The sequence below is a fragment of the Aotus nancymaae genome, unplaced genomic scaffold (genome assembly GCF_030222135.1).
Source record: "Aotus nancymaae isolate 86718 unplaced genomic scaffold, 86718_ANA_hifiasm-v0.15.2.pri h1tg000011l, whole genome shotgun sequence".
Classification (NCBI taxonomy): domain Eukaryota; kingdom Metazoa; phylum Chordata; class Mammalia; order Primates; family Aotidae; genus Aotus; species Aotus nancymaae.
In genome coordinates this window covers 22,320,880-22,347,608 of record NW_026988422.1, presented here as the reverse complement: position 1 = coordinate 22,347,608, position 26,729 = coordinate 22,320,880, and the positions used below count along the sequence as shown (strand labels likewise).

At 36.8% G+C, this 26,729-nt stretch overlaps 1 protein-coding gene across 9 annotated transcripts in view; it reads left to right on the top strand.

Annotated features, from left to right (window-relative positions):
* The window catches only part of GOLGB1 (golgin B1), an 85,267-nt gene that overhangs the window by 23,096 nt on the left and 35,442 nt on the right, over positions 1–26,729 (top strand). For 4 of the 9 annotated variants that reach the window (XM_012438785.2, XM_012438783.2, XM_012438784.3 and 1 more), the window contains 5 exons: positions 1,933–2,055; positions 3,196–3,309; positions 4,554–4,956; positions 6,380–6,495; positions 25,491–25,605. In XM_012438785.2, coding sequence (XP_012294208.2) covers positions 1,933–2,055; positions 3,196–3,309; positions 4,554–4,956; positions 6,380–6,495; positions 25,491–25,605 — 871 coding nt within the window. The remainder of the gene's footprint in view (positions 1–1,932; positions 2,056–3,195; positions 3,310–4,553; positions 4,957–6,379; positions 6,496–25,490; positions 25,606–26,729) is intronic. The other 5 variants (XM_012438788.2, XM_012438786.2, XM_012438791.2 and 2 more) reach the window with 3 other exon arrangements.

Here is a 26,729-nt window from a genome sequence, read left to right as displayed (position 1 = left end):
CATTGGCATCCTCAACTTTTTCTATTTTTCTAGGTTTCTTGGTTGGCCACCCACTACCACATATATGTTTTTGAAATAAAACATGTTGCCCAAGCTGGAGTACAAGTGACACAATCATAGCTCACTGCAGCCTTGATCTCCTGGGCTCAAGCCATCTTTTCACTTACCTCAGCCTCCCCAGGAGCTGGAACTACAGGCATGTGCCACCACATCTGGCTCAATTTTTTTTTTTACATTTTTTGAAGAGACAGGTTCACACTGTGTTGCCCAGGCAGGCCTTGCACTCCTGAGTTCAAATGATCCTCACACCTTGGCCTCCCAAAGTGCTAGGATTACAGGCACTGTAATTTGTGTGTGGGGGGCGGAGCAGAGGGGGATGCTTTTCAGTCATGAAAGATTTTTTTTTCCCTGAAGTACCTTTGTACATGGCTAATCTTATCCATTAGGTATTTACTTTATTTATAATTTGTAGTATTAGTGGTGCCTTCTCTCTGTGGTTGGCCTACTGCTGTGTATACAATTAAAATTGTATATCCTGAAATTCTTGATTTTACCTATTAGCTTTTATTGTGTCCTTTTATTATTATTTTTTTATTGTGTCCTTTTCATGTATAAGCACTATACACAGTGCAGGATGAAGAAATACCGAATATGGTTTTTACCTGTGTGTTGCTAAACTATGGAAAGTCAGGATATGTAAATATGTTAAGAGATTCATCATAATTTAAGGCTTTCCAAATAAGTGCCAAAACAAGCAGTAATACAAACAAAATATTTTGAGAGGTGAAAGAGGTTCTGTGAGTATGACCATTAAGGAAAATTATGTGGAAACGTTGGGATTTAGGCAAAATGATGATAGATAGATAATATTCTAGACAAGCTGGGGAAGGTATTTCAATCATAAGGAATAGTGTTAGCAAAACTGCAGAGAAGGAAAATAATATGAAACATATATGGGAAAGGAGTTAGATATGTTTGGCTAATGAAAGACTCCAGTGCCTACACACTTCAAACAAAGGAGTCCAAATTCCTGGTGAGGTCAGAATCCAGATAATAAAAAATTATTAGGGTTTTTTTTCTCCTACCAAAAAAGAGAGCCAGATTTGATTCAAGGTGTCACAAACTGTGATATCAGCAGTTAAGGACCAATACAAAATGGGCAAGCTAACAGCTAAGCAACATGCTCCTCCACCGTAGATCTTAAGGAGATGAATTAGCAGATGCACACGCACACACACACATACAAAACCTAAAAGCAAAGCAGAATTACTGATAGTGAACAGCTCACAATCAATCCATTTATTTCCATTTCATTCTGTTCAGAGCCAGTTAAAAATGAGCATGATCTAGAAGGCTGCAAGTAATGACAGCTGAAAACAGCTGCATGGGGAGGTGGTGTGGAATTAGAAGTACACCAGGTTCTTTGGTAGAAGCAATTCTTTGAAAATAAGACTAGAAAGCTAGATTAGTATTTCCAGTTGTAGAGAATCTTGAATAAATGATATGTTAGTTGACTTATAGGGCATGAGAATTTCATTGAAAGCTTTTTAGCCATGAGCAAGAAGTGTCCAGGGTTTAGTAGAAATCTAACTTAACTTCATGTGTTTAATATCCTAATCTTTTCAGAACTTTAAAAAATATATACTTCTTGTATGTTTAAAACATTTCTAATAGCCATGAACATATAATTTTTCATCAAAATTTATGTTTAGGCTGACTTCTGAATTTGAAAATAGGCTTTCTCTCACATTTGGTAGTTACTGTCTGGCCAATCTCTCTTCCAACATCCTCATCCTTGACAATCAAAATTTCACTTTAAAAAGCTACTGTCTATCAATTCTCAGTGTCTATCTTGGAAAGTAGTCTGTGAGTTTTATTTGTGCAATGTTCGGGGAGTGTAACTTGCATAGTTTCTCTGGTATGTGTCTTCAGTTGAGTTCCATGCAGCAGGTGGTCCGAGAGAAAGATGCCCGCTTTGAATCACAAGTTCGTCTTCATGAAGATGAGCTTCTTCAGTTAGTAACCCAGGCAGATGTGGAAACAGAGATGCAACAGGTGTGTTGCTAAAACTCAGTAGAATGACTGTCATTTTGGTTAATATTTAATCATCACAGCCACCTTCCTACCCTTACCCACTGCTCTTCACTTGGTGTTAGTGTTTTCCTTATTGGCCTCTTTTTGGTGTCCTTGTCTTCTGTTGCATGAAAATTGTTTATTTTTTCTTATCCTTTTCTTGCCTTTTACTCCTCTAATCAGGTTGCTGGTACTCAAAAGCTGAGTTTAGTTGATGAATTTATGTGGTAGTCAAAAATTGGTTTCTTTTCAGTTTTCTGATTGTAGCTACCTTTGTGCATAACACACCTAATCGAAAGCTTCAAATCAATGAAGTCAGTTTTAAATGTTCAAAAAATTAGAGATGAAAAAGAATGATTTTGAAGCCATGAAGTCCTTTATTAGATTAGTAATTCTTTTTAAAAAAAATTTGAGTAGATTTTGAAAATTGGCTTCATTGTATTTGAGTTCACCATCTACTAACGCAAAGCATTTGGTTTAATTTAGTATGTAGTGCAGTGCGGTACTGAAAGGCACTTCAGTGATACTTAATGTTTGATCTGTTTAATTAGAGTGAAAATTAATTAGAGTTAATTAGAGTAAAAACTTCTAAGTTCTAAGCAATCTTTCAGAATGTGCCATTAAGTAAAATTTCAGAATACAACATATTATTAAGTAGAATACTAATTATATATGTGTATCATTGATCTATTTATTCAACAAGTGTTTTTCAAGTACCTGCCCTGTGCATGAAACTAGGAGAAGAGAAATGGTTCTTACCTGCAGAGAATGTTCCCTTGGGTAAGATGTACATGTACCTATGCTATCTAGGTAGAAGATGTTAACTGTATGATTTTGAAAGCAGATATGTGTCATTGTTTTTTTCTAATTTTTAAAGTGACTCCCTAATTCAGGGACTTGCTTGTGTCTGGGTTTGGTTGTTGTTGGTGCTCTGGAGAAGACATTCTGGAGAGTCTTTGTTGCTGCTGAATGGGGAGGATGGCATGCTGATCTCCCACTCTTTAAACTGTCATCTTCAACACCCCAAAATTTAAGTACACTAATTTACATGGCATTTTGAAAGAAAAGCAAATGTAAACACTCATTTGTTAGCGCATTATGTCTAAAATGTTTTCTTCTCAGAAATTGAGGGTGCTGCAGAGGAAGCTTGAGGAACATGAAGAATCCTTGGTGGGCCGTGCTCAGGTCGTTGACTTGCTGCAACAGGAGCTGACTGCTGCTGAGCAGAGAAACCGGGTACTGCCTTCTAATCTTTACTTCCTGCCTTGGGGGTATTCATTTCCACTTTAGTTTGCCAGGCAGTAGATATAAAAACCTATTTAAAGTCTTCAGAGAATTGATGCCATTTATTCATTCTTTCAACAAATACCTCATGCTTAAGTGGTGGGGATGCAGTACAATTAGGAGCAAAGCTAAATACAGTTCTTTCCCTCATGGAGCATACATTACAGTACTTTTGTTGCCCTTTTCCTTTGCCATTTTAGATCTGGGGTCCTAATTTCTCTAGAATGTCATACAGATTAAGTATGCCTAATCTGAAAATCCAAAATGCTCCAAAATCTGAAACTTTCTAAGCACCAACATGACACCACAAGTGGAAAATGCCACACTGACCTCGTGGAACAGGGTAACAGGTCAAAGGCAAAACTTTGTTTTATGCACAAAATCTTTTTAAATATTGTATAAAATTATCTTTAGGCTATGTGTATAAGATGTATTTGAAACAAATGAATTTCATGTTTAGACTTGGATCCAATCCCCAAGATATCCAAGATATTCCAAAATCCGAACAAAATGGAAAACTGAAATACTTCTGGTCCCAAGCATTTAAAATAAGGGATACTTGGCCTGTATTTTCCTTTAGTGAGTTTCTTTTTCATCAGTTACCCTTCTCTGTCTTGAATGGTTCTTGTGCTTTATGTACAGTCCTGTCTTTGCTTGTTTTAGTCAATTGACCTTCTGTTGGAGTGACATGATCTCATTCTGTAATATTCCCTTGAGTCTAAAGTTAATCAGGAATGCTCATCTGACTATAATCCATCCTGCCATTTTCTTTTTCATACTGTCCTGATCTTCCTTCTCATTGAATTCCATTTTGCTCTCCCAGTATGTTAATTCTTCCTTACTCTTGCTCCTTTCCGTGTCCTGTATGGACCCATGCTTGACAATTTGAACTAATTTTTTTCCAGCCCTTGGATTCCTTGTGTCCCTATCCTGTCACATCCAATTATTCTCATCGTAATGCAGAATTGGTGCTAGAGTCCACATTCTCTGTTCGTTTATCTGGGTACTTGTGTGCTGCTGGAGAAAGTCAACTATCTCCTCTCTTCTTAATTTTCAACTCTCCTTCTTGAGAAAGGCTTTCTCTCTAGCATAGAAACATGTTCTCATTTTTTTTCCATCCTTCAAGAAGAAGCATTTTACGATGCTTGTCGAAATGAAATAACATATTTATGGCTCATGAGACTCTTTTTTCTTAGGTTCTCTCTCAGCAATTACAGCAGATGGAAGCTGAACATAATACTTTAAGGAACACCGTGGAAACAGAAAGACAGGAGTCTAAGATTCTACTGGAAAAGATGGAACTTGAAGTGGCAGAGAGAAAATTATCCTTCCACAATCTGCAGGAAGAAATGCGTCATCTTTTAGAACAGTTTGAGCAAGCAGGCCAAGCCCAGGCTGAACTAGCGTCACAGTATAGTGCTTTGGAGCAGAAGCACAAAGCAGAAATGGAAGAGAAGACCTCTCATATTTTGAGTCTTCAAAAGACTGGACAAGAGCTGCAATCTGCCTGTGATGCTCTAAAGGATCAAAATGCAAAGCTTCTCCAAGATAAGAATGAACAGGCAGTTCAGTCATCCCAGACCATTCAGCAGCTAGAAGGTCAGTACCTGATTACTTTTAAAGTCCATGTCTCCGGCACCTGAGTGTCTTGTATTTCATGTTTTCAGGGATCTGTTAATGAAATTTTTGCTCAAACCAATTGAACCAATAGAAGGACTAAGAAAAACAGCTCTTCTGAACTTCTTGTTGCAATTTTCCTGCCTCTGACTGGTTATAATCTGTCTTAATATTATTATTATCATTACAGTACTAAAAATGTGATAGTGATGTTCTGGATATTAAATAGAATGCTATGTGAAATATGACTCAGATCTGAAGGATTCAGTGACTGAAATGAGTAGGACTTGAAATAGTTTTTGAGAAACTCAGGCCAGATCTAGGTCCATAGGATAGGAGACTAAATTGCATGGCATCATCCATAAATCTACAGATGGATCTCAATGCTTTTCTTACAGGTGAAAATCTTTTTTCACCTAATTTCTTTTCTTATAGGTGAAAATTTATGCTTTAAGAAGGTATAAAGAAAACTTTTTTTTAATATGCTGTTATAAAATTAATATGTGCCACTAAGAAATTGAACATTTTAGAACTTTATAAATTAAAAAGTAAAACTTCCTTAACACCAATACTCATCTCACTAGTCCTCTTCCCCAAATTGTAATCTTTACTAATAGATTGGCATAGACGTAAGGGAAAGATTTTGGAAAGAATCAAGTTGAAAATTTGTATTGAATAACTGAACTTTAGCTAGACAGTTTTGAAGGGCATCACACGGGAACAGAGTGTTACATGAGCAAGGTGTTCTCTTAAGCATGTTCATGTTTAAAACTTTGTGATGAAATCTTGGTGGGACCCATAAGACCTATGTTGAGAGTGAAGAAAATAAAAACCCTAAAGCCATTTTCAAGGGGGAAAGGGAAAATGAACTTTTAAAAAATGCCTAGGGCCGGGTGCGGTGGCTCATGCCTGTAATCCCAGCACTTTGGGAGGCTAAGGTGGGCGGATCACCTGAGGTCAGGGGTTCGAGACCAGCCTGGCCAACATGGTGAAATCCCATCTCTACTAAAAATAAAAAAAAAAATTAGCTGGGCGTGGTGACACATGCCTGTAATCCCAGCTACTTGGGAGGCTGAGGCAAGAGAATCGGTTGAACTTGAGAAGTCGGAGGTTGCAGTTAACCAAGATCACACCGCTGCACTGCAGCCTGGGCAACAGAGCGAGACTCATGGCTTAAAAAAAAAAAATGCCTAAGCTTATTTTATTTTACTTTTGAAGGAAATGGTTTACTGAGGTGTTCTTTGGTCCTTGAGAACATTTAAACAATTAACAATGTTATCATTGGCATTATAATTTTAACTAAGGTAACTAAACTAGTAAACAGCATACAGTGTATCCTTAGAAGATAATAACTACATTTCAGACTTGAAGCAAATATAACATTTATTTGTTTTCTTTTCCTTAGATCAACTCCAGCAAAAATCCAGAGAAATTAGCCAGTTTCTAAATAAACCACCCTTGCAGCAACATGAAACAGCATCTCAGACTTCTTTCCCAGATGTTTATAATGAGGGCACACAGGTAAGTAAATGTGACATTCTTATTAATGTTAACTATTTGTCTTTGTTGTATCTGTACTTCAGTGCTCTAATGAGGATTTATTCCAGAGAGCTGTATAAACCTTCTGTTTTTTCTGCCTGACAAAATACTTTTTTGAGGACAATTCTGTTTGAAAGGAATCATGAAAGGCATTAATGCAGGGTTTCAACAATAGAGAATGAGAAAATAGTAGATAACAAGTAGAATGATCTCAGAAGCCTTTCTGATTTTAAGGTCTTAACAATTTGTATTGGAGGTGAATCATTACTTTTGCTTTTATAGTTAATTTTCCCAATTCAGAAGTCTTTTTTTGGGGTGAACTAAGATTTGATCAGGTTTAGTGAACATGAATCAGTCTAATCAAACTTAAAAGTCTACTATGGAAATCATATTGTTCCCATTAATTAATAGTAAAAAAATAATAATGGCCAAGTAGCTTCTGATTGGCCAATATATTCTCTCTTCCTTCTACAAAATCTCTGTAGAAAGCTGGATTATAATCACCGAAGGCGGATTCAGGCTAATTGAGCCTGAGTATCAGAACAAAGATAGTTTGATGTTCTTAATTGACTAATGTCAAGTTGGGATAACTAGATTCATTCATCTCCATTGTAAGATTATACCCTTCCAAACTCACAGACTTACTGGCCAGCAGAGTCCTATGTTTCCTGCGCTGTACTGTGCACTGATAAAAATTTTTGCCTCTTCGTTTCTAGCATCTAGGCTTTCTAATCTCTTCTATTCTCCCATTCTAGACTTTTTCCTCTAATGTTTTGTTAAGACATTTTCCAACCATTCAAATAAGTTGAAAGAGTTTTATAGTGAACATCTATATACCCACCATCTGAATTCTATCATTGACATTTTAACATGTTGCTTTATCAAATGTCTATCTATTTATTCATCCCTCTGCCCATTCATCAGTCACAGTAAGTTTTGGACATCAGTACATTTCTCTCTAAATATGTCAGCATTCATATCATTGACTATATTTCAATATTTATTTATAATTGTTATTTTTTTTTGAGGTAAGATTTACAAACCTTAAATGCACAGATCTTAAATATACCATTCCTTGAGTTTTGTCAAATGCATACACCTTTGTTATCCAAACCCCTGTTCAAGATATATCACATTACCATCACCTTACAAACTATCCTTATACCCCTTTACAGTCATCCTCACCTTTCCCCTTCAGAGATAACTACTGATTTTTCACCATAGATTAATTTTGCCTGTTTTACAACATCGTATAAATTTACCATACAATATGTCCTCTTACATGTAAAGCTTCTTTTACTCAGCATCAGCATATTTGGAGATTCATCCATATTGTGCATGTATTATAATTTATTCTTTTATATTGCTGAGAAGTATTTTGTTTAAATGAATACGCTATATTTTCCTTTTGCATGATTTACTGTATTTTCCTATTGATGGACACCTGGGCTTTTTCATGTTTTGACTATTATGAATTAAGCTGCTATGAACATTCTCTTTTTCTTTTTTTTTTTATTACTTTCTTTTATTTTTAATTAAAAAAAATTTTTTTTGAGACAGGGTTTCACCGTGTTGGCCAGGCTGGTCTTGAACTCCTGACCTCAGGTGATCTACCCACCTTGACCTCCCAAAGTGCTGGGATTACAGGCGTGAGCCACCACACCCAGACATTATGAACATTCTCATATAAGTATTTATGTGGACATATGTTTTCATTTATCTTCAGTAAATACTAGTTGAGGTATTGCTTGGCTGGCCATAGATTACCTATGTATTTAACTTTATAAGTTACTACCAGATCTTTTTCCAAAGTGGTTGTACTTTTTTTTTTTTTTTTTTTTTTTTGAGACAGAGTCTTGCTCTGTTGCCCAGGCTGGAGTCCAGTGGCTTAATCTCGGCTCACTGCAACCTCCACCTCCTAGGTTCAAGCAATTCTGCCTCAGCCTCCCAAGTAGCTGGGATTACAGGTGCCTGCCACCACACCTGGCTAATTTTTGTATATTTAGTAGAGGCAGGGTTTCACCATATTGGCCAGGCTGGTCTCAAACTCTCGACCTTGTGATCCACCCGATCAGCCTCCCAGAGTGCTGGGATTACAAGCTTGAGCCACCGCACCCGGCTGTGGTTGTACTATTTTAGAATCCCACCTAAAATATATGAGAGTTCCACATCTTCTCCAAGATTTGGTGGTGTTGGTTTTAAAACATTTTAGCCATGTCCGGGCGCAGTGACTCACTCCTGTAATCCTAGCACTTTGGGAGGCTGAGGTGGGTGGATCACCTGAGGTCAGGAGTTCAAGACCAGCCTGGCCGTCTTGGTGAAACTCCATCTTTAAAAACAAAACAAAACAAAACATTTTAACCATTCTAATGGGTATGTAGTGGTATTTCATTGTGGTTTAAATTTGCATTTCCCTGATGACAAATTATGTTGAACATTTTTTCTTGAGATTCTTAGCCATAGGTATACCTTCTGTTGGTGAAGTATCTGTCTGTTTACATATTTCCTTATTCTGAAAATTGAGTTGTCTTTTTATTATCAAGTAGGAATTCTTATATATTCTGCGTGTCAATCTATTATCATATATGTTTGGTGAATATTTTCTCCCATGCTGTGGCTTGCTTATTCATTTTCATTGTGATATCTTTTTATTAGCACACACTTTTAAATTTTGATAAACTTAATTATTTATCATTTTTTGTGTGTGCCCTGTCTGTGAAACCTTTCTTAGCCCCAATTCATGAAGACATTCTCTTACGCTTTCTTCCACAAGCTTTATGGTTTTAGTTTTCATATGAAGTCTCTGAATCTCAAATGAAATTTTGTGTGTGTCATAAGGTAAAGGTCAAGCTGTTTTGTTTTTTTGCATATGGATATTTAGTTGTTTTAGCACCATTTCTTAAAGAGACTCTACTTTCCTCATTGGATTCTCTTGGTACCTTTGTTGAAAACCAAAGACTAATATGTCCATTTCTGAATTTTCTGCTCTGTTACATTGATCTGTTTGTCAGTCCCTATGCCAGTATCACAGTCTTCATTATTGTAGTTTGTCATTAGTCTTGAAGTCAAGTATTTATAGAAGTCCTCTAACTTTGTTCTTTTCAAGGTTGCTCTGATTATTCCAGGTCCTTTCTGCATAAATTATAAAACCAGCTTCTCAAATTCTACTTTTTTAAAAAAGACAGATGAGATTTTGAATTGGCATTGTGTGGAATCTGTTGATCAATTTAGGAAGAATTGACATCTTAACACTACTGAACTTTTAAATCTATGAATATAGTATGTATCTCCATTTATTTAGATCTTTAATTTCTTTCAGCAGTGTTTTGTAGTTTTCATTGGAGAAGGTGTGATCATTATAACATTTATTCTAAAGTAGTTAATATTTTTGATACTATTGTAGATGGAATTATTTTTATTTCATTTTTCAATATATGCTAATATGTAACTATACAATTGAATTTTATTAACCTTATATTCTGTGACCTTGATAAACAAATTAATTTTGTTGGCTCTAGTCTCTTTTTGTAGATTCTTTAGGATTTTCTTTGTAAGCAATCATGTCATCTGAAAATAAGGACAAATTTTACTTCTTTCTAATTTATATGCCTCCAGTATACTGTTTAATAGAAGTGGTGAGACTGGATCTTCTTGCATTGTTTCTAATCTTAGGGGAAAGTATTCCATAATTTGCCATTGGCTGTGATAATAGTTTTAGGTTTTTTATGAATTTCGTCTATCAAACCGTCCTCAATCTGATAGAGGAAATTTTTTCTTAGTTTTTTTTGATATTTCTTAATTTTTTTCTTAATTTTTTAAATAAATTCTCTTAATTTTTTTTGCTATTTCTAGACTATATGGTTCTTCTATGAGTAATAACAAATGTCAAGTTGTAGCAAACCTTCAAAAAATTTTATATTTATTTATTTTTTTGAGATGGAGTTTCACTCTGTTGCCCAGGCTGAAGTACAGTGGTACGATCTTGGCTCACTGCAACATCCACCTCTTTAAGCGATTCTCCTGCTTCAGCCTCCTGAATAGCTGGGACTATAGGCACCTGCCACCACACCCAGCTTATTTTTGTTATTTTTAATAGAGATGGGGTTTTGCCATGTTGGCCAGGCTGGTCTAAAACTCCTGACCATAGCTGATCTACCTGCCTCGGCCTCCCAAAGTGCTGACATTACAGGCATAAGCCACTGTGCCTGGCCTTTCTTTTTGTTTGTTTTTTTTTTTTTTTAATTTTCTTTCTTTCCTTTAAGACAGAGTCAATCCATTGCCCAGGCTGGAGTGTAACGGTATGATGACAGCTCACTGCAGCCTCACCCTCCTGGGCTTAAGTGATCCTCCCACCTCAGCCTCCTGAATGGCTGGGACTAGAGGCACAAGCCACCATGCCTGGCTGTTTTTGTGCTTGTTCGTTTATTTGTTTATTTATTTATTGCTTGAAATGGGATTTCATCATGTTGCCAAGGCTGGTCTTGAACTACTGGACTCATGCAATCCTCCTGCCTTGGCCTCCCAAAATGCTGGGATTATAGGCGTGAGCCACCACACCCAACTCCAATATATTTATTGAAAAAAATCTGCATATAAGTGAACTCATGTAATTAAAAACCATGTTCAAGAGTCAACTGTATTACCCTTTTTCTATATAACTGAATTTGATTTGCTAATATTTTGTGAATGATATTTATATTCTTATTTATGAAGGATATCAGCCTACAGTTTTCTTATTTTATAATATCTTTATCAGGTTTTGGTATTAAGGGTATGGCAGCCTCATAATATGTTCCCTTTTCTTCTATTTTCTGAGAGTGTTTTCTTTTTTTCTATTTTATGAGAGTTTGTGACTGGTGGTATTTCTTTTTTTGAAAATAATTTTTAAAAAATTTTTTTTAAAGAATTCACCAATGAAACCATCTGAGTCTGGAGTTTTAGGAATGTTTTTGATAATGAATTGAATTTCCTTTACAGACACAAGGCTAATAAGATTGTCTTTTTCACTTTGTGCCAGTTTTGGTTTGTTTGGGTTTTTTCGTTTGTTTGTTTGTTTTAGTTAGGTCCATTTCATTGAAGATGTTCTATTTTTGTTATAATGTTGGTTACAGTATTACTTTTTATCCTTTTAATGCCTGTAAGCTCTGATCCCTACTGTTGTAAATTTGTGCTTCATTTTCTTAATCTACCTAGAATTTATTCAACTTTTCCCCCCAGTCTTTTCAAAGAACCACTTTTGGCCTTGTTAATTTTCTCTCTTGCTGATTATTTTCATTTTTATTGATTTCTACTGTTTAGTATTGCTTTCCACTTACTTTGCTTTTCTTTTTATAGTTTCTTAAGGTGAAACTTTATTTCAAAGATTTCAGATCTTCTTTTCTCATGAACATTTAAAGTTAACGCAGTTCCCTCTAAGCACAGCTTGTTATGTTGTAGTTTTTTACTCATTTCAGTTTTTGAAAATTTTTCTGAGTTTCCCTGTGATTTTTTCATTGACCATGGATTATGTTGTTGTAGAATATCCAGATATTTGGTTTTATTTCTAGATATCTTATTTCTAGAAAAATCTTATTGATTTCTAATATTTCATTGTGATCAGAGAATATGTTTTATATGATTTCATTCCTTTGAAATTTATTGTCACTTTGAAATTTTATGACAGCATGTAGTGTCTTGGTGAACACATCTTGTACACTTGAAAATAGTGTGTATTCTGTAGTTATTGGATGTAGTGTTCTACAAATAGCACTTAAATCATAATATTGTTCAGGTTATCTTTGTCTTTGATTTTTGTCTGGTTATCGAAACATTTGCTAAGAGGGGGTTGAAATCTCCAACTTTGACTATGGAATTGTCTGTTTCTCCTTTTAATTTAGTTATTTTTTGCTTTTTGGTAATTGGAATCTCTGTTATTAAGTACATACACATTTATCTCAAAGATAATGGTACACATTTGGTAATAAATATATAAATAAATAAATCTCAAAGATAAATGTACACATTTGGTAATTGGAATCTCTGTTATTAAGTACATACACATTTATCTTTAAGATATCTTTAAGATAAATGTGTATGTACTTAATAACAGAGATTTTTTCATTTACAAAATGTTACTCTATCTCTAGTAATACTTCTTTATTTACGTTTCTCTGTATCTGTCATTAATAAAAGAATTCCAGTCTTCTTATGTTTATTGCTTGAATGATATATTATTTTCTATCCTTTTACTTTCAACTTAAGTCTTTCTTTAAAGTGAATGTCTTGAAGGCAGCATGTAGTTGGGTTATACTTTTTTATTTCTTCTGCCCTCTGCTTTGTAATTGGAGTGCTTAGTCCTTTTATTGTTAAGTATTAATGTCATTGGATTTAGGTCTACCATTTTGCTTTCTGTTTTTTCCCCTCTGTTTTCTCTTCTTCTTTTTTCCTGCCTTCTATTTGATAACTAGAAGTTTCTTGATTTTAATTTTCATTTATCGATTGACAGCTTTTCATTTTAAACAGCTCTATTAAAGATATACTTGACATACAATAATATGTATACATTTAAAGTATACAGTTTGGAGGAGTTCCAAGATGGCTGGTTAGATCCAGCTCAGGATTGCAGCTCCGAGTGAAAGTGCAGAGGGGGAGTGGACGCCGCATTTCCAGACGGATTTTTATTGCCCACAGACCAGGAGATTCGCAGGCGGAGGAGCCCCACGGGTCGCCAGCGTGGCTGTTTTGGCCGGTGCGGCTGTTTTGCCTGAGCCCCGGCGCAGCCACTCCCAGTGCAGAGTAAACAGGACTGTGTTCCCACTTAGCCAGCAAGGGGAGCTGAAACAGGGAGCCAGGCCAGGAGATTCCCAGGCAAAAAAAGCGCCACGAATCTCAGAGCCGCAGTTTCAGCGGCGCAGTGGGTCGCTGCACGGGAAATCACACAGATCCCGGCGCCTATTCAACAGGCAACTAGGACACCTGGGAGAGGGCCGACCGTTCAATGAAAAAATAAAAGGCTCTGAGGCAGGGAGCCAGGAGATCAGGCCCAGCTGGTCCCACCGCCCACAAAAACAAAAACAAAAACAAAAAGCAATTGGAAACGCTCTGGGTTGAGAGTTTCACAGCAAGCACAGCTGAACCCGGGACGATCCAGCTCTGTGGTGGAGGGGCATTTGCCATTACTGAGGCAGCCTGCCGTTGCTGCGGCAACCCGCCATTACAGAGAAAGTCCGTGATTACAGAGGCGGGCCAACATTGTGGAAGCAGCTCTAACTACACCCATATAAACAGGACTGCAGGGAAGTTCACACAGCAGCTGGGCGGAGCCCACAGCAGCTCAGTGAAGCCTCTGCAAGCTGACAGTGACTAGGCTGCCTCCTTGTGGGCAGGGCAGCCCTGATGAAAAAAAGGCAGCAGTACAGCGGAAACTCATAAAGCCCTAACTCCCTGGGACAGAACACCTGGGAAAAAAAAAAAAGGGGGGGAGGTTTATGAGTTCTGCTGCTACAGACTTAAATTTACCAGCCCAGCAGCTCTGAATGAACAACGGGGCTCACAGCTCAGCACCCGAGCTAATATAAAGGACTGTTTCCTCAAGCAGCTCCCGACCCCCATATAACCAAAGAGTCACCTCATAAAGGAGAGCTCAGACTGATATTTGGCATTTATCCTTCTGGGACAAAGCAGAAGAAGAAACTGGTTTACTGTTCGGCAGCTGCTACAAGTGATCCCCAGGCAAGCAGGGCCTGGAGTGGACCTCAGCAGTCCTACAGCAGAGAGTCCAGACAGTTAAGAGGAAAACTAAGAAACAGAAATAACTTCTTCAACAACAAACAGAATGTCCACTCAGAGACCCAATCAGAAAGTCAACAACTACAAAGCCGACAGGTGGATAAATCCGCAAAGATGGGAAGAAACCAGCGCAAAAAGGATGAAAACACCCGAAACCAGAACACCTCTCCTCCTACAAGGGATCACAACTCCTCACCAGCAAGCAAACAAGACTGGATGGAGAATGAGTGTGATGAAATGACAGAATCAGCCTTCAGAAAGTAGGTAATAAGATACTTCCGTGAGCTAAAAGAACATGTTCTAACCAAATGCAAAGAAACTAAGAACCTTGAAAAAAGATTTGACGAAATGCTAACGAGAATGGACAACTTAGAGAGGAATATAAGTGAATTGATGGAGCTGAAAAACACAACACGAGAACTTCACGAAGCACGCACAAGTTTCAACAGCCGAACTGACCAAGCAGAAGAAAGGATATCAGAGGTCGAAGATCAACTCAATGAAATAAAACGAGAAGGCAAGATTAGAGAAAACAGGGTGAAAAAGAATGAACAAAGTCAACAAGAAATATGGGACTATGTGAAAAGACTTAATCTACATTTGATAGGTGTACCTGAATGTGACGAAGAGAATGAATCCAAGCTGGAAAATACTCTTCAGGATATTATCCAGGAAAACTTCCCCAACCTAGCAAGGCAGGCCAATATTCAAGTCCAGGAACAGAGAACACCACAAAGATATTCCTCTAGAAGAGCAACCCCAAGGCACATAATCGTCAGATTCACCAGGGTTGAAATGAAGGAGAAAATGCTAAGGGCATCCAGACAGAAAGGTCGGGTTACCCACAAAGGGAAGCCCATCAGACTCACAGCAGATCTCTGAGCAGAAACCCTACAAGCCAGAAGAGAGTGGGGGCCGATATTCAACATCCTTAAAGAAAAGAACTTTCAACCCAGAATTTCATATCCAGCCAAACTAAGCTTCATAAGTGAAGGAAAAATAAAATCCTTTGTGAACAAGCAAGTACTCAGAGATTTCATCACCACCAGACCGGCTTACAAGAGCTCCTGAAAGAGGCACTACAGATAGAAAAGAACAACCAGTACCAGCCACTCCAAAAACACATGAAATGATAAAGAGCATCAACACAATGAAGAATCTGCATCAACCAATGGGCAAAACAGCCAGCTAGCATCAAAATGGCAGGATCAAATTCACACATAACAATATTAACCCTAAACGTAAATGGACTAAATGCCCCAATCAAAAGACACAGACTGGCAAATTGGATAAAAAGCCAAAACCCATCAGTGTGCTGTATCCAGGAAACCCATCTCACATGCAGGGATACACAAAGGCTCAAAATAAAGGGATGGAGGAAGATTTACCAAGCAAATGGAGAGCAAAAAAAAGCAGGAGTTGCAATTCTTGTCTCTGATAAAATAGACTTTAAAGCAACAAAGATCAAAAGAGACAAAGAAGGACATTACATAATGGGAAAAGGATCAATGCAACAAGAAGAGCTAACGACCCTAAATATATATGCACCTAATACAGGAGCACCCAGATACATAAGGCAAGTTCTTAATGACTTACAAAGAGACTTAGACTCCCACACAATAATAGTGGGAGACTTCAACACACCATTGTCAATATTAGACAGATCAACAAGACAGAAAATTAACAAGGATATCCAGGACTTGAACTCAGACCTGGAACAAGCAAACCTAATAGACATTTACAGAACTCTCCACCCTAAATCCACAGAATATACATTCTTCTCAGCACCACATCACACCTACTCTAAAATTGACCACATAATTGGAAGTAAATCACTCCTCAGCAAATGCAAAAGAACGGAAACCATAACAAACAGTCTCTCAGACCACAGTGCAATCAAGTTAGAACTCAGAATTCAGAAACCAACCCAGAACCGCACAGCTTCATGGAAAATGAACAACTTTCTCCTGAATGTTGACTGGATAAACAATGAAATGAAGGCAGAAATAAAGATGTCCTTCAAAACCAACGAGAACGAAGACACCACATACCAGAATCTCTGGGACATATTTAAAGCAGTCTCTAGAGGGAAATATATAGCAATAAGTGCCCACATCAGAAGAAAGGAGAGATCTAAAATTGACACCCTATCATCAAAATTGAAAGAGCTAGAGGAGCAAGATCAAAAAAACTCAAAACCTAGCAGAAGATAAGAAATAACTAAGATAAAAGCAGAATTGAAGGAGATAGAGGCACGAAAAACTCTTCAAAAAATCAATAAATCCAGGAGCTGGTTTTTGAAAAGATCAACAAAATAGACCACTAGCCAGATTAATAAAAAAGAAAAGAGAGAATAACCAAATAGATGCAATAAAAAATGATAAAGGGGATATCACCACAGATTCCACAGAAATTCAAACCATCATCAGAGATTATTACAAACAACTCTATGCACATAAATTAGAAAACCTGGAAGAAATGGATAAATTCCTGGACAGTTGCCTCCTCCCAAGCCTAAACCAGGAAGAAGTCGAAACCCTGAATAGACCAATAATAAGGTCTGAAGTCGAGGCAGCAATTAAGAGCCTACCACCCAAAAAAAGCCCAGGTCCAGATAGGTTCACAGCCGAATTCTACCAGCCCTACAAAGAGGAACTGGTAACATTCCTTCTGAAAGTATTCCAAATAATCCAAAAAGAGGGAATCCTTCCCAAATCATTTTACGAGACCAACATCATCCTGATACCAAAACCTGGCAGAGACTCAACAAGAAAAGAAAACGACAGGCCAATATCCATGATGAACATAGATGCAAAAATCTTCAATAAAATACTGGCAAGCCGATTACAACAGCACATCAAAAAGCTTGTCCACCATCATCAAGTAGGATTCATCCCGGGGATGCAAGGCTGGTTCAATATATGCAAGTCTATAAATGTAATTCACCACTTAAACAGAACCAAAGACAAAAACCACGTGATTATCTCAATTGATGCAGAGAAGGCCTTCAACAAAATTCAACAGCGCTTTATGCTAAAAATCCTCAATAAACTAGGTATCGACGGAATGTATCTCAAAATAATAAAAGCTATTTACGACAAACCAACAGCCAATATCATACTGAATGGGCAAAAACTGGAAGCATTCCCTTTGAAATCTGGCACTAGACGAGGATGCCCTCTCTCACCACTCCTATTCAATATAGTACTGGAAGTTCTAGCCAGAGCAATCAGGCAAGAAAAAGAAATAAAGGGTATTCAATTAGGAAAGGAGGAAGTCAAATTGTCTCTATTTGCAGACGACATGATTGTATATCTAGAAGACCCCATCATCTCAGCCCAAAATCTCCTGAAACTGATAAGCAACTTCAGCAAAGTCTCAGGATACAAAATCAATGTGCAAAAATCACAAGCATTCCTATACACCAATAACAGACTTAAAGAGAGCCAAATCAAGAATGAACTGCCATTCACAATTGCTACAAAGAGAATAAAATACCTAGGAATACAACTAACAAGGAACGTAAAGGACCTGTTCAAGGAGAACTACAAACCACTGCTCAACAAAATAAGAGAGGACACAAACAGATGGAGAAACATTCCATGTTCATGGTTAGGAAGAATCAATATCGTGAAAATGGCCATACTGCCCAAAGTAATTTACAGGTTCAACACTATCTCCATCAAGCTACCAATGACCTTCACAGAACTGGGAAAAAAACCACCTTAAACTTCATATGGAACCAAAAGAGAGCCCGCATAGCCAAGTCAATTCTAAGCAAAAAGAACAAAGCGGGAGGCATCACACTACCGGACATCAAACTATACTACAAGGCTACAGTATCAAAACAGCATGGTACTGGTACCAAAACAGAGATATAGACCAATGGAACAGAACAGAGGCATCGGAGGCAACACAACATATCTACAACCATCCGATCTTTGACAAACCTGATAAAAACGAGCAATGGGGAAAGGATTCCCTGTTTAATAAAGTGGTGTTGGGAAAACTGGCTAGCCATATGCAGAAAGCAGAAACTGGACCCCTTCCTGACACCTTACACTAAAATTAACTCCAGATGAATTAAAGACTTAAGCATAAGACCTAACACCATAAAAACCCCAGAAGAAAACCTAGGCAAAACCATTCAGGACATAGGCGTAGGCAAGGACTTCATGACCAAAACACCAAAAGCATTGGCAACAAAAGCCAAAATAGACAAATGGGACCTAATCAAACTCCACAGCTTCTGCATGGCGAAAGAAACAGTCAACAGAGTGAATCGGCAACCAACAGAACGGGAAAAAATTTTTGCAGCCTACCCATCTGACAAAGGGCTGATATCCAGAATTTACAACGAACTAAAACAGATTTACAAGAAAAAAACAAGCCCATTCAAAAATGGGTGAAGGATATGAACAGGTACTTTATAAAAGAAGACATACATGAGGCCAACAAGCATGAAAAAATGCTCATCATCACTGGTCATTAGAGAAATGCAAATCAAAACTACATTGAGATACCATCTCATGCCAGTTAGAACGGCAATCATTAAAAAATCTGGAGACAACAGATGCTGGAGAGGATGTGGAGAAATAGGAACACTTTTACACTGTTGGTGGGAGTGTAAATTAGTTCAACCACTGTGGAAGACAGTGTGGCGATTCCTCAACGACCTAGAAATAGAAATTCCATTTGACCCAGCAATCCCATTACTGGGTATATATCCAAAGGATTATAAATCGTTCTACCATAAGGACACATGCACACGAATGTTAACTGCAGCACAGTTTACAATAGCAAAGACCTGGAACCAACCCAAATGCCCATTGATGATAGACTGGACAGGAAAAATGTGGCACATATACACCATGGAATATTATGCAGCCATCAAAAACGATGAGTTCGCGTCCTTTTTAGGGACATGGATGAACCTGGAAACCATCATTCTCAGCAAACTGGCACAAGAACACAAAATCAAACATTCCATGTTCTCACTCGTAGACAGGTGTTGAAGAATGGGAACACATGGACACAGGGAGGGGAGCACTATACACTGGGGTCTGTTGGTGGGGAGTGGGGGGGACAGCAGAGGGTGGGGAGTTGGGGAGAGACAGCATGGGGAGAAATGCCACATATAGGTGAAGGGGAGGAAGGCAGCAAATCACACTGCCACGTATGCACCTATGCAACAATCTTGCATGTTTTTCACATGTACCCCAAAACCTAAAATGTAATATATTAAAAAAAAGAAAAAAGAAATAAAATATACAGTTTAAGGGGGGGTTTTGTTTGTTTGTTTGTTTGTTTTTTGAAACAAGATCTTGTTCTCTCACCCAGGCTGGAGTGCAGTGACATGATCACAGCTCACTGCAGCCTATACTTCCTTGGCTCCAGCAGTCCTCTCACTTCAACTTCCTGAATAGCTGGGATCACAGGTGTGTGCCATGACCCCTGGCCAATTTTTTTTTTTTTTTTCTGTAGAAACAGGGTCTCACTATGTTGCCCAGGCTGGTCTCAAACTAACTCCTGGGCTCAGGTGATCCTCCTGCCTGTCTCCCAAAGTGCTGGGATTACAGGTGTAAGTCACAGCACCCAGCACAATTTGATAAGTTTTGACTTATATATAACATATAAAACCATCACTACTATCAAGAAAATGAACATATTCATCATCTCTAGAAATTTTCTTATGTTCTCTTTTATAAATCTTTTCTTGCACATCTTTCCTGACCTAAACAACCACTGATCTGCTTTCTATCATTATAGATTTTTTAAAATTTTATATAAGTTGTATACACACTTTTTTGAGCTTACTTTACTCAGTATACTTATTTGAGATTCATCCTAATGTTTGTTTGCCAATAATTCATTCCATTGAATTGTTAAGTATGTTCTACACAGCAAAATTTGTGTAACTGTTGACTCATTGATGGATAATTCAGGTTGTGGACTGTTTTTGGCTAATACATATAAAGCATTTATGTTTATGTTTTAAGGAGATTAAAATAAAATAAATCATAACTACCATTGCAGTTACCATTTTTGGTACTTTTCATTCTTTGGTGGTAGATCAGAGGTTGGCAATCCTTTTATATATAGTAAATATTTTAGGCTTTGTGGGTCATACAGTCTGTTGCAGGTACTCAACTCTGCCATTGTAGAGCAAGAACAGACATAGAGCAAAGGTAAACAAATGGTTGGGTTATGTTCCAGTAAAACTTTATTTATGCAGGCCTCCAAAGTTTGCCAAACCCTGGCTTCATATTTACATCTGGTATCATTTTTCTTCTATTTGAAGGATTTTTTTTTTTTAAATAGAGACAGGTTCTCACTTTGTCATCCAGGCTGGAGTGGGCAACAAAGTGTGAACCTGTCTCTATTTAAAAAAATCATGGCTCACTGCAGCCTCATCTTCCTGGTCTCAAGCGATTCTTACCTGTTGGCTTCCCGAGTAGTTGCAACTATAGGCATGCACCACAATACCCGGCTAATTTTTTTTTTTTTTTTTTTTTTACTTTTAGTAGAGATGAGGTCTTGCTAAATTACCTAGGCTGGTTTTAACCTCCTGAGCTAAAATGATCCTCCTGCCTTGGCCTCCCGAAGCGCTGGGATTACGGGTGTGAGCTACTTCACCTGGCTCTGAAGGACTGCTTTTAATTTTTTTGTGTGTGTGCACATGTATGTGTGTGTGGAAGTCTGCTGGTCATGGGTTCTTAAAACACTTTATGTCTGAAGACAGCTTTATCTCACCATTGTTATTAAAAGATTATTTTTGCTGCTTAGAATTCTACATTGAAAGTTTTGTTTTCTTTCATTTCTATATTACTCTACTATCTTCTTTCTTGCATTTTTGCTTTTTGTTGTTTTTTTTTTTTTGAGACAGAGTCTTGCTGTGTCATCCAGGATGGAGTCCAATGGCGCGATCTCAGCCGACTGTAACCTCTACTTCATGGGTTCAAGTGATTCTCCTGCCTCAGCCTCCCAAGTAGCTTGGATTACAGACACCCGCCATCATGCCTGGCTAATTTTGTATTTTAAGTAGAGATGGGGTTTCACTGTGTTGGCCAGGCTGGTCTCAAACTCTGGTCTCAAGTAGTCCACCTGCCTTGGCCTCTGAAAGTGCTGAGATTACAGGCATGAGCCACTGCGCCCAGCCCTTGCATTTTGTTTTTGATAAGAAATCTGCTGTCATGCTTCTCTCTTTCTTTTTTCTTCCTGTCTGCTTTTAGGATTTTACCACTATTTTTGAGCACTTGGATTATGATGTACCTTGACATACCATGTTTCTTGTGCTTGGAGTTCATTGAACTTTTTGAATCTGTTTGTAGTTTTGGAAAATTTTCTGCCATTAATTAGTCAAATATATATATATATATATTTTCTGACTCCCTACTCTCCTTTGGGAATTCCAATTACATATATATTAGATTACTTGAAGTTGTTCCAAAACTCATTAATGGGGTTTTAATTTTGTGTTTTGTTTTTTGAGATGGAGTCTTGCTCTGTTGCCCAGGCTGGAGTGCAGTGGTGCAATCTCATCTCACTGCAACTTCCGCCTCCCAGGTTCAAGTGATTCTCCTGCCTCAGCCTCCTAAGTAGCTGGGACGACAGGCACCCGACACCACACCTGGCTAATTTTTGTATTTTTAGTAGAGACAGGATTTCACTACATTGGCCAGACTGGTCTCAAACTCCTGACCTTGTGATCCACCCACCTTGGCCTCCCAAAGTGCTGGGATTACAGCCATGAGCCACCGCAGCCAGCCGGCTTTTAATTTTTTTATTCTTTTTTCTCTTTCATTTTGTTTCTATTTCTTTATGTTCAAGTTCACTAATATTTTCTTTTACAATGTCTAATTTGTTGTTAATCTCATCTAGTGTATTTTTTGCAGTCTCAAACATAATTTTTTCTCCTAGAAGGTTAATTTGGGCTTTAAAAAAATATTCATGTTTTTGTTTTTGTTTTTGTTTTACTTTTTGCATGTATAGAATGTGTCAGTACTGGCTCCATTTCAGTTGATTATTCTATTCATTGTGGCTTACATTTTCCTGCTTGTTGGCATGTCTGATAATCTTTGATTGGTTGCTGGACATTATAAATGCTAGATATCATTTTATTTAAGTATTTTGGAGCTTTTTTTTTTTTTAGTGGAATTCAGCTGAATTCTTTGGAAAAAAACTTAATCCTTCCAGATCTTGCTGTTTTAATTTGTTAGGAGGGTTTGAATCAGTGCTCAGTCATTCCTTACTACTGAGGCAAGACCTTGCTGAATATTCTACTCAATGCCCTGAGAAGTGTTTTTTCACATTTGGGTGTAGAACTCACACTCTTCCAGGTTTTGTGTGAGCAGCAAGTGCTATTCTTTCATCTCTTCAGATAGATAGTTAGGGGTAGTTCAGGTAGCCTTGGATGCTTTCCTCACATTTATGTGCTGCTTTGTATTTCACTAAACACTTGTTCAGTCCCTTTGCAGATCTGCAGAGTTTCCTCTTTATGTGACTTTTTCCTTTCTGGTATTCTGTTCTGTGAACTGCAGCCATCTTGTTCTATCTTGACTCTCAGCTCTGTCTCATGAACTTAGGGAGTCTACAAGGCTCAGCCTAGGTTCCCCTTCTTGGACCACAGCCTGAAGACTCTCTTAAGGCATGAAGCTTGGTCAGTTTTAGGGATCACTTTATTTGTTTTCTGCCTCTCTCAGAGATAATTATCCTTTGTTGCTTGATATCCACTATTTTGTAAATGATTATTTCATTGTTTTGTCTGGTTTTGGTTGTTATTGTTTCAGGTAGGAGAGTAAATCTGTCTCATGTTATTCAGTCTTTAGCAGAAGCAAAAGTCCTCTATTGGGTATTGAGCTATATCTTTTTACAAAAAATTTTTAAGTGGTTGCTCTAGGAAGTATAACATATATCCATAACTTTTCAGTCTTCTTAGAGTTAATACTGTACTACCTCACTTAAAATGTAGAACCCTCATAGTCATATACCCTCAGCTTATTCCTTATGCCACAGTTGTTGTATGTATTATATTAACAAAAGTGATAAGCTCCAGTATACAATTTTAATATTTATGCTTGGAACGGTTATATATATTTGAAAGACATTAACAGGAAAATATTGACCTTAATATTTACCCACATATTTACCATTTGCAGTACCCTTTCCTCTCTGATGATCAGATGTCTCTTTGATTCCATTTTCTTCAGCCTCTAGAACAACCCGTAATATTATAGGTCTGTCTGTGAAAAAATTTTCTTAGTTTTTTGCTTATCTAAAAATGTCTTTATTTTACTTTTATTCTTGAATGATATTTGTTACTGGATATATACTTCTGGATTGACAATTTTTCTTTTAGAAACTTTAAACAAGATGTTTCCCTCTTCTGGCCTATATTTTTTCCCTAACAGCTGGTCAGTAGTCATTCAAATTATTGTTCCTCTGTACGTAAAGTATCATTTTTCCATGGAGATTTTAAGACTTTCTTTTTATTCTTACCTGTGATGTTCTTAGTTAGAATTTTCCTTGTCATTTTCTTGCTTGCTTTTGCTGAGTTTCTTACATATATAACCTTATGTTTGAGAAATTTTTAGCCATTTCTTAAAATATTTTTTTCTTCCCATTCTGTCCTTCCTCTCTTCTGGCACTCCAATTACAGGTATACTGAACCTTTTAATATTGTCCCACATGTCCTTGAGTTTGTATTCTTTTTTTTTTTTTTTTAATTTTTAAATTCTTCCATCTTTAGATTGGATGATTTCTGTTGATTTATTTTCTTCAAGTTCACCAAGACTTTCTTCTGTCATCTATAGTCTACTGTTAAGCCTATCTATTGAATTTTTCATTTCAGGTATTATGTTTTTTTAGTTCTAGAATTTTAAACTGGTTCATTATTATATTTTCTTTGTACCAAGTTTTCATTTTTTCTCATTCATTATGAGCATATTCATTTATGTCCTAAGCATAAATAAAAATTCTTGTTTGCTGCTTACAAAATCTGCATCATTTTATGGCTAGAATCTGTTAATTACATTTTTTCCTTCAGAACAGGTCACACATTCCTATTTCTTTATGTGTGAATGGTTTTGTTTTGAATTCATGATATGGATGTTGTGTTTTGTTCTCAAGATTCTATTCTGTTATTTCTAAAATTTCAATTACTTTTTATCAGACAGTAAGTTGGACTCAAACCCCAAACTCTCACCTATGATAGAGAGGCATCAAAATTCAGTTCAGTTATTTTTGCCTTAGCTGGGCTGCTTAGAGTCAGCGCAACAAATACATAGTGCCATTGTTCAGCCAGAAATTTCAGCTAAGTTTATACATAGAATTCAGGGCTTCTCTTTTCTAATATTCTTTTTCTTCTCTCTGATCTCTCTCCTCACATCTTGGCAGCTGTGTTTGTCCCAAAATCAATCTTCTCATTCTTTGAACCAGAAATATCTGTGGCTATTCTATTGGAGTTTTACTTGCCCTGTATAATGCAAATTGTGAACTTCCCTCAGGATAAAAGCCATAACAACCCTAAATTCATCCCTTGCTATTTCTTTTAAACATCAAATGAAGATTTTGGGTCAAGTATGCTGTAAAGACCATCATGGCTTAAAAATTCTACAACTGTATGAAAATTTGATACAATAATACCCATGGAGAATAAAGTATATATATATAGACATAAAACTAAAGATGTGGTGTAATTAGATATATGCCTGTCCATAGGAAAACTGAAAATTCTGGATATGTAAATTAAGCCAAGGGAATTTTTATTATACTTGGAAAAAAAAAGTTATAAATCTTCTTTCTTTCTTAAGAGGTACATATTCCTTTGCCTCTATTCCTCTTTGTGGAACCTCTCTTCATGTTCATTCTTCAGGAGAGAGACCATGTTACTTGGTGGCATTAATCTAATTTTTTAATGTTATTTGTTTGTGAACCTGAAAATGTTCTTTCTTATCCTGTAGACTTGGGATTTCTATCTTTGTAATCCAGGCTTCAGTCTTAAATTTAAAAGCCAGTGAACTTGATATTTGTGTGAAATACTTTATTTCTTTTCTTCAAAGATTGCCTAGGCAGAGAAGTAGATGTTATTTTTAAAGTATTTTCATGGCTGGAGAACTTTTAGAAGACAAAAATGCTGGAGGCTATCTGGGCATTTAGTGTGAGAATTTTCTACTGGAGAATCATTAATTTGTTGTCTTTCTACAATTTAGGCAGTCACTGAGGAGAATATTGCTTCTTTGCAGAAGAGAGTGGTAGAACTAGAGAATGAAAAGGGAGCCTTGCTCCTTAGTTCTATAGAGCTGGAGGAGATGAAAGCTGAGAATGGTATGTATAAAAGAAAACCATAATTCTCTGTCTTCTTATCACACAAGTGCCTCTACTTTTATCACTATGTATAACACGTAGAATTATCTGATTCCATGATAATAAAGATTTAGATAGTAGAACTGGTAATTATCAAAGATAAAATTAATGCACATTATATAATTAGAGGATAGTATCAGTGTTTACATAAGTATAACATTTTACAATATGGACTATACATGCTGCAGGATTTCTTAATAACTCATAATCATTTTGGAGTGGTCATGGTATCCTATAGGAAGTATGACTTAAACAGGACTTTAATAAGATGATTTTTAAAATAGGTAAAATAAAGAAAGAAAGGACATTCTGGTAATAAATTTATGGGATGAGGTAATAGAGATTAGTATAAATGTTTAAAGGTAGAAACTATTTTGTGAGTGAGTGGTTTATGCTCATGCTGTACCCCGCTTAGAATCCTGCTCCTTTCCTTTAGTCTGGATGATTCTTACTCATCTTTCAGGCCTTGACTAGTGCATTATCTTTTTCAGGAATTTGGTACTGATCCCCAAAAGTTGGGTTAAATGATTTTTTTTGTGCTTCCGTAACATCCTTATACAACTTTAACATTGTATTAAATGATCTGTTTATATGTTTGTCTTTTCTTACTCTATTATAAGTTCTTCAAAGTTTAAATATAAGCTCTTCAAGGGCAGGGGCTATTTTTTTCCATCTTTGCTTTACCCAAAACTAGTATACTACCTGGCAAATAATGGCTACTGAATAAAGTTTTGTTGGATTAAACTGAACTTAGCATTTTATCCTGTTGGATTGTGTATGAATAGTTAGTGAGAATGAAGACGTGTTTCTTTTCACTCATCATATGCTTCATTTGGACTTCATGGATTTAGTAGCATATAGTTAATGATTTATTGATCGAATTCATCTTGGATTAACTGACTACTATGCTTTATCATCTAGGAGTGAGAATGAATAGGAAGTAAAGGTTGTAAAACTTGTATAAAACTCTAGAGCCAATATTTCTAACTCAACCATTTTACAGTTTTCCACTTAGATCTAAATGGAGGCTTATGCACTTATATTAGATGATTCCCACTATTGCTAATAAGTAAAGAATACCACAA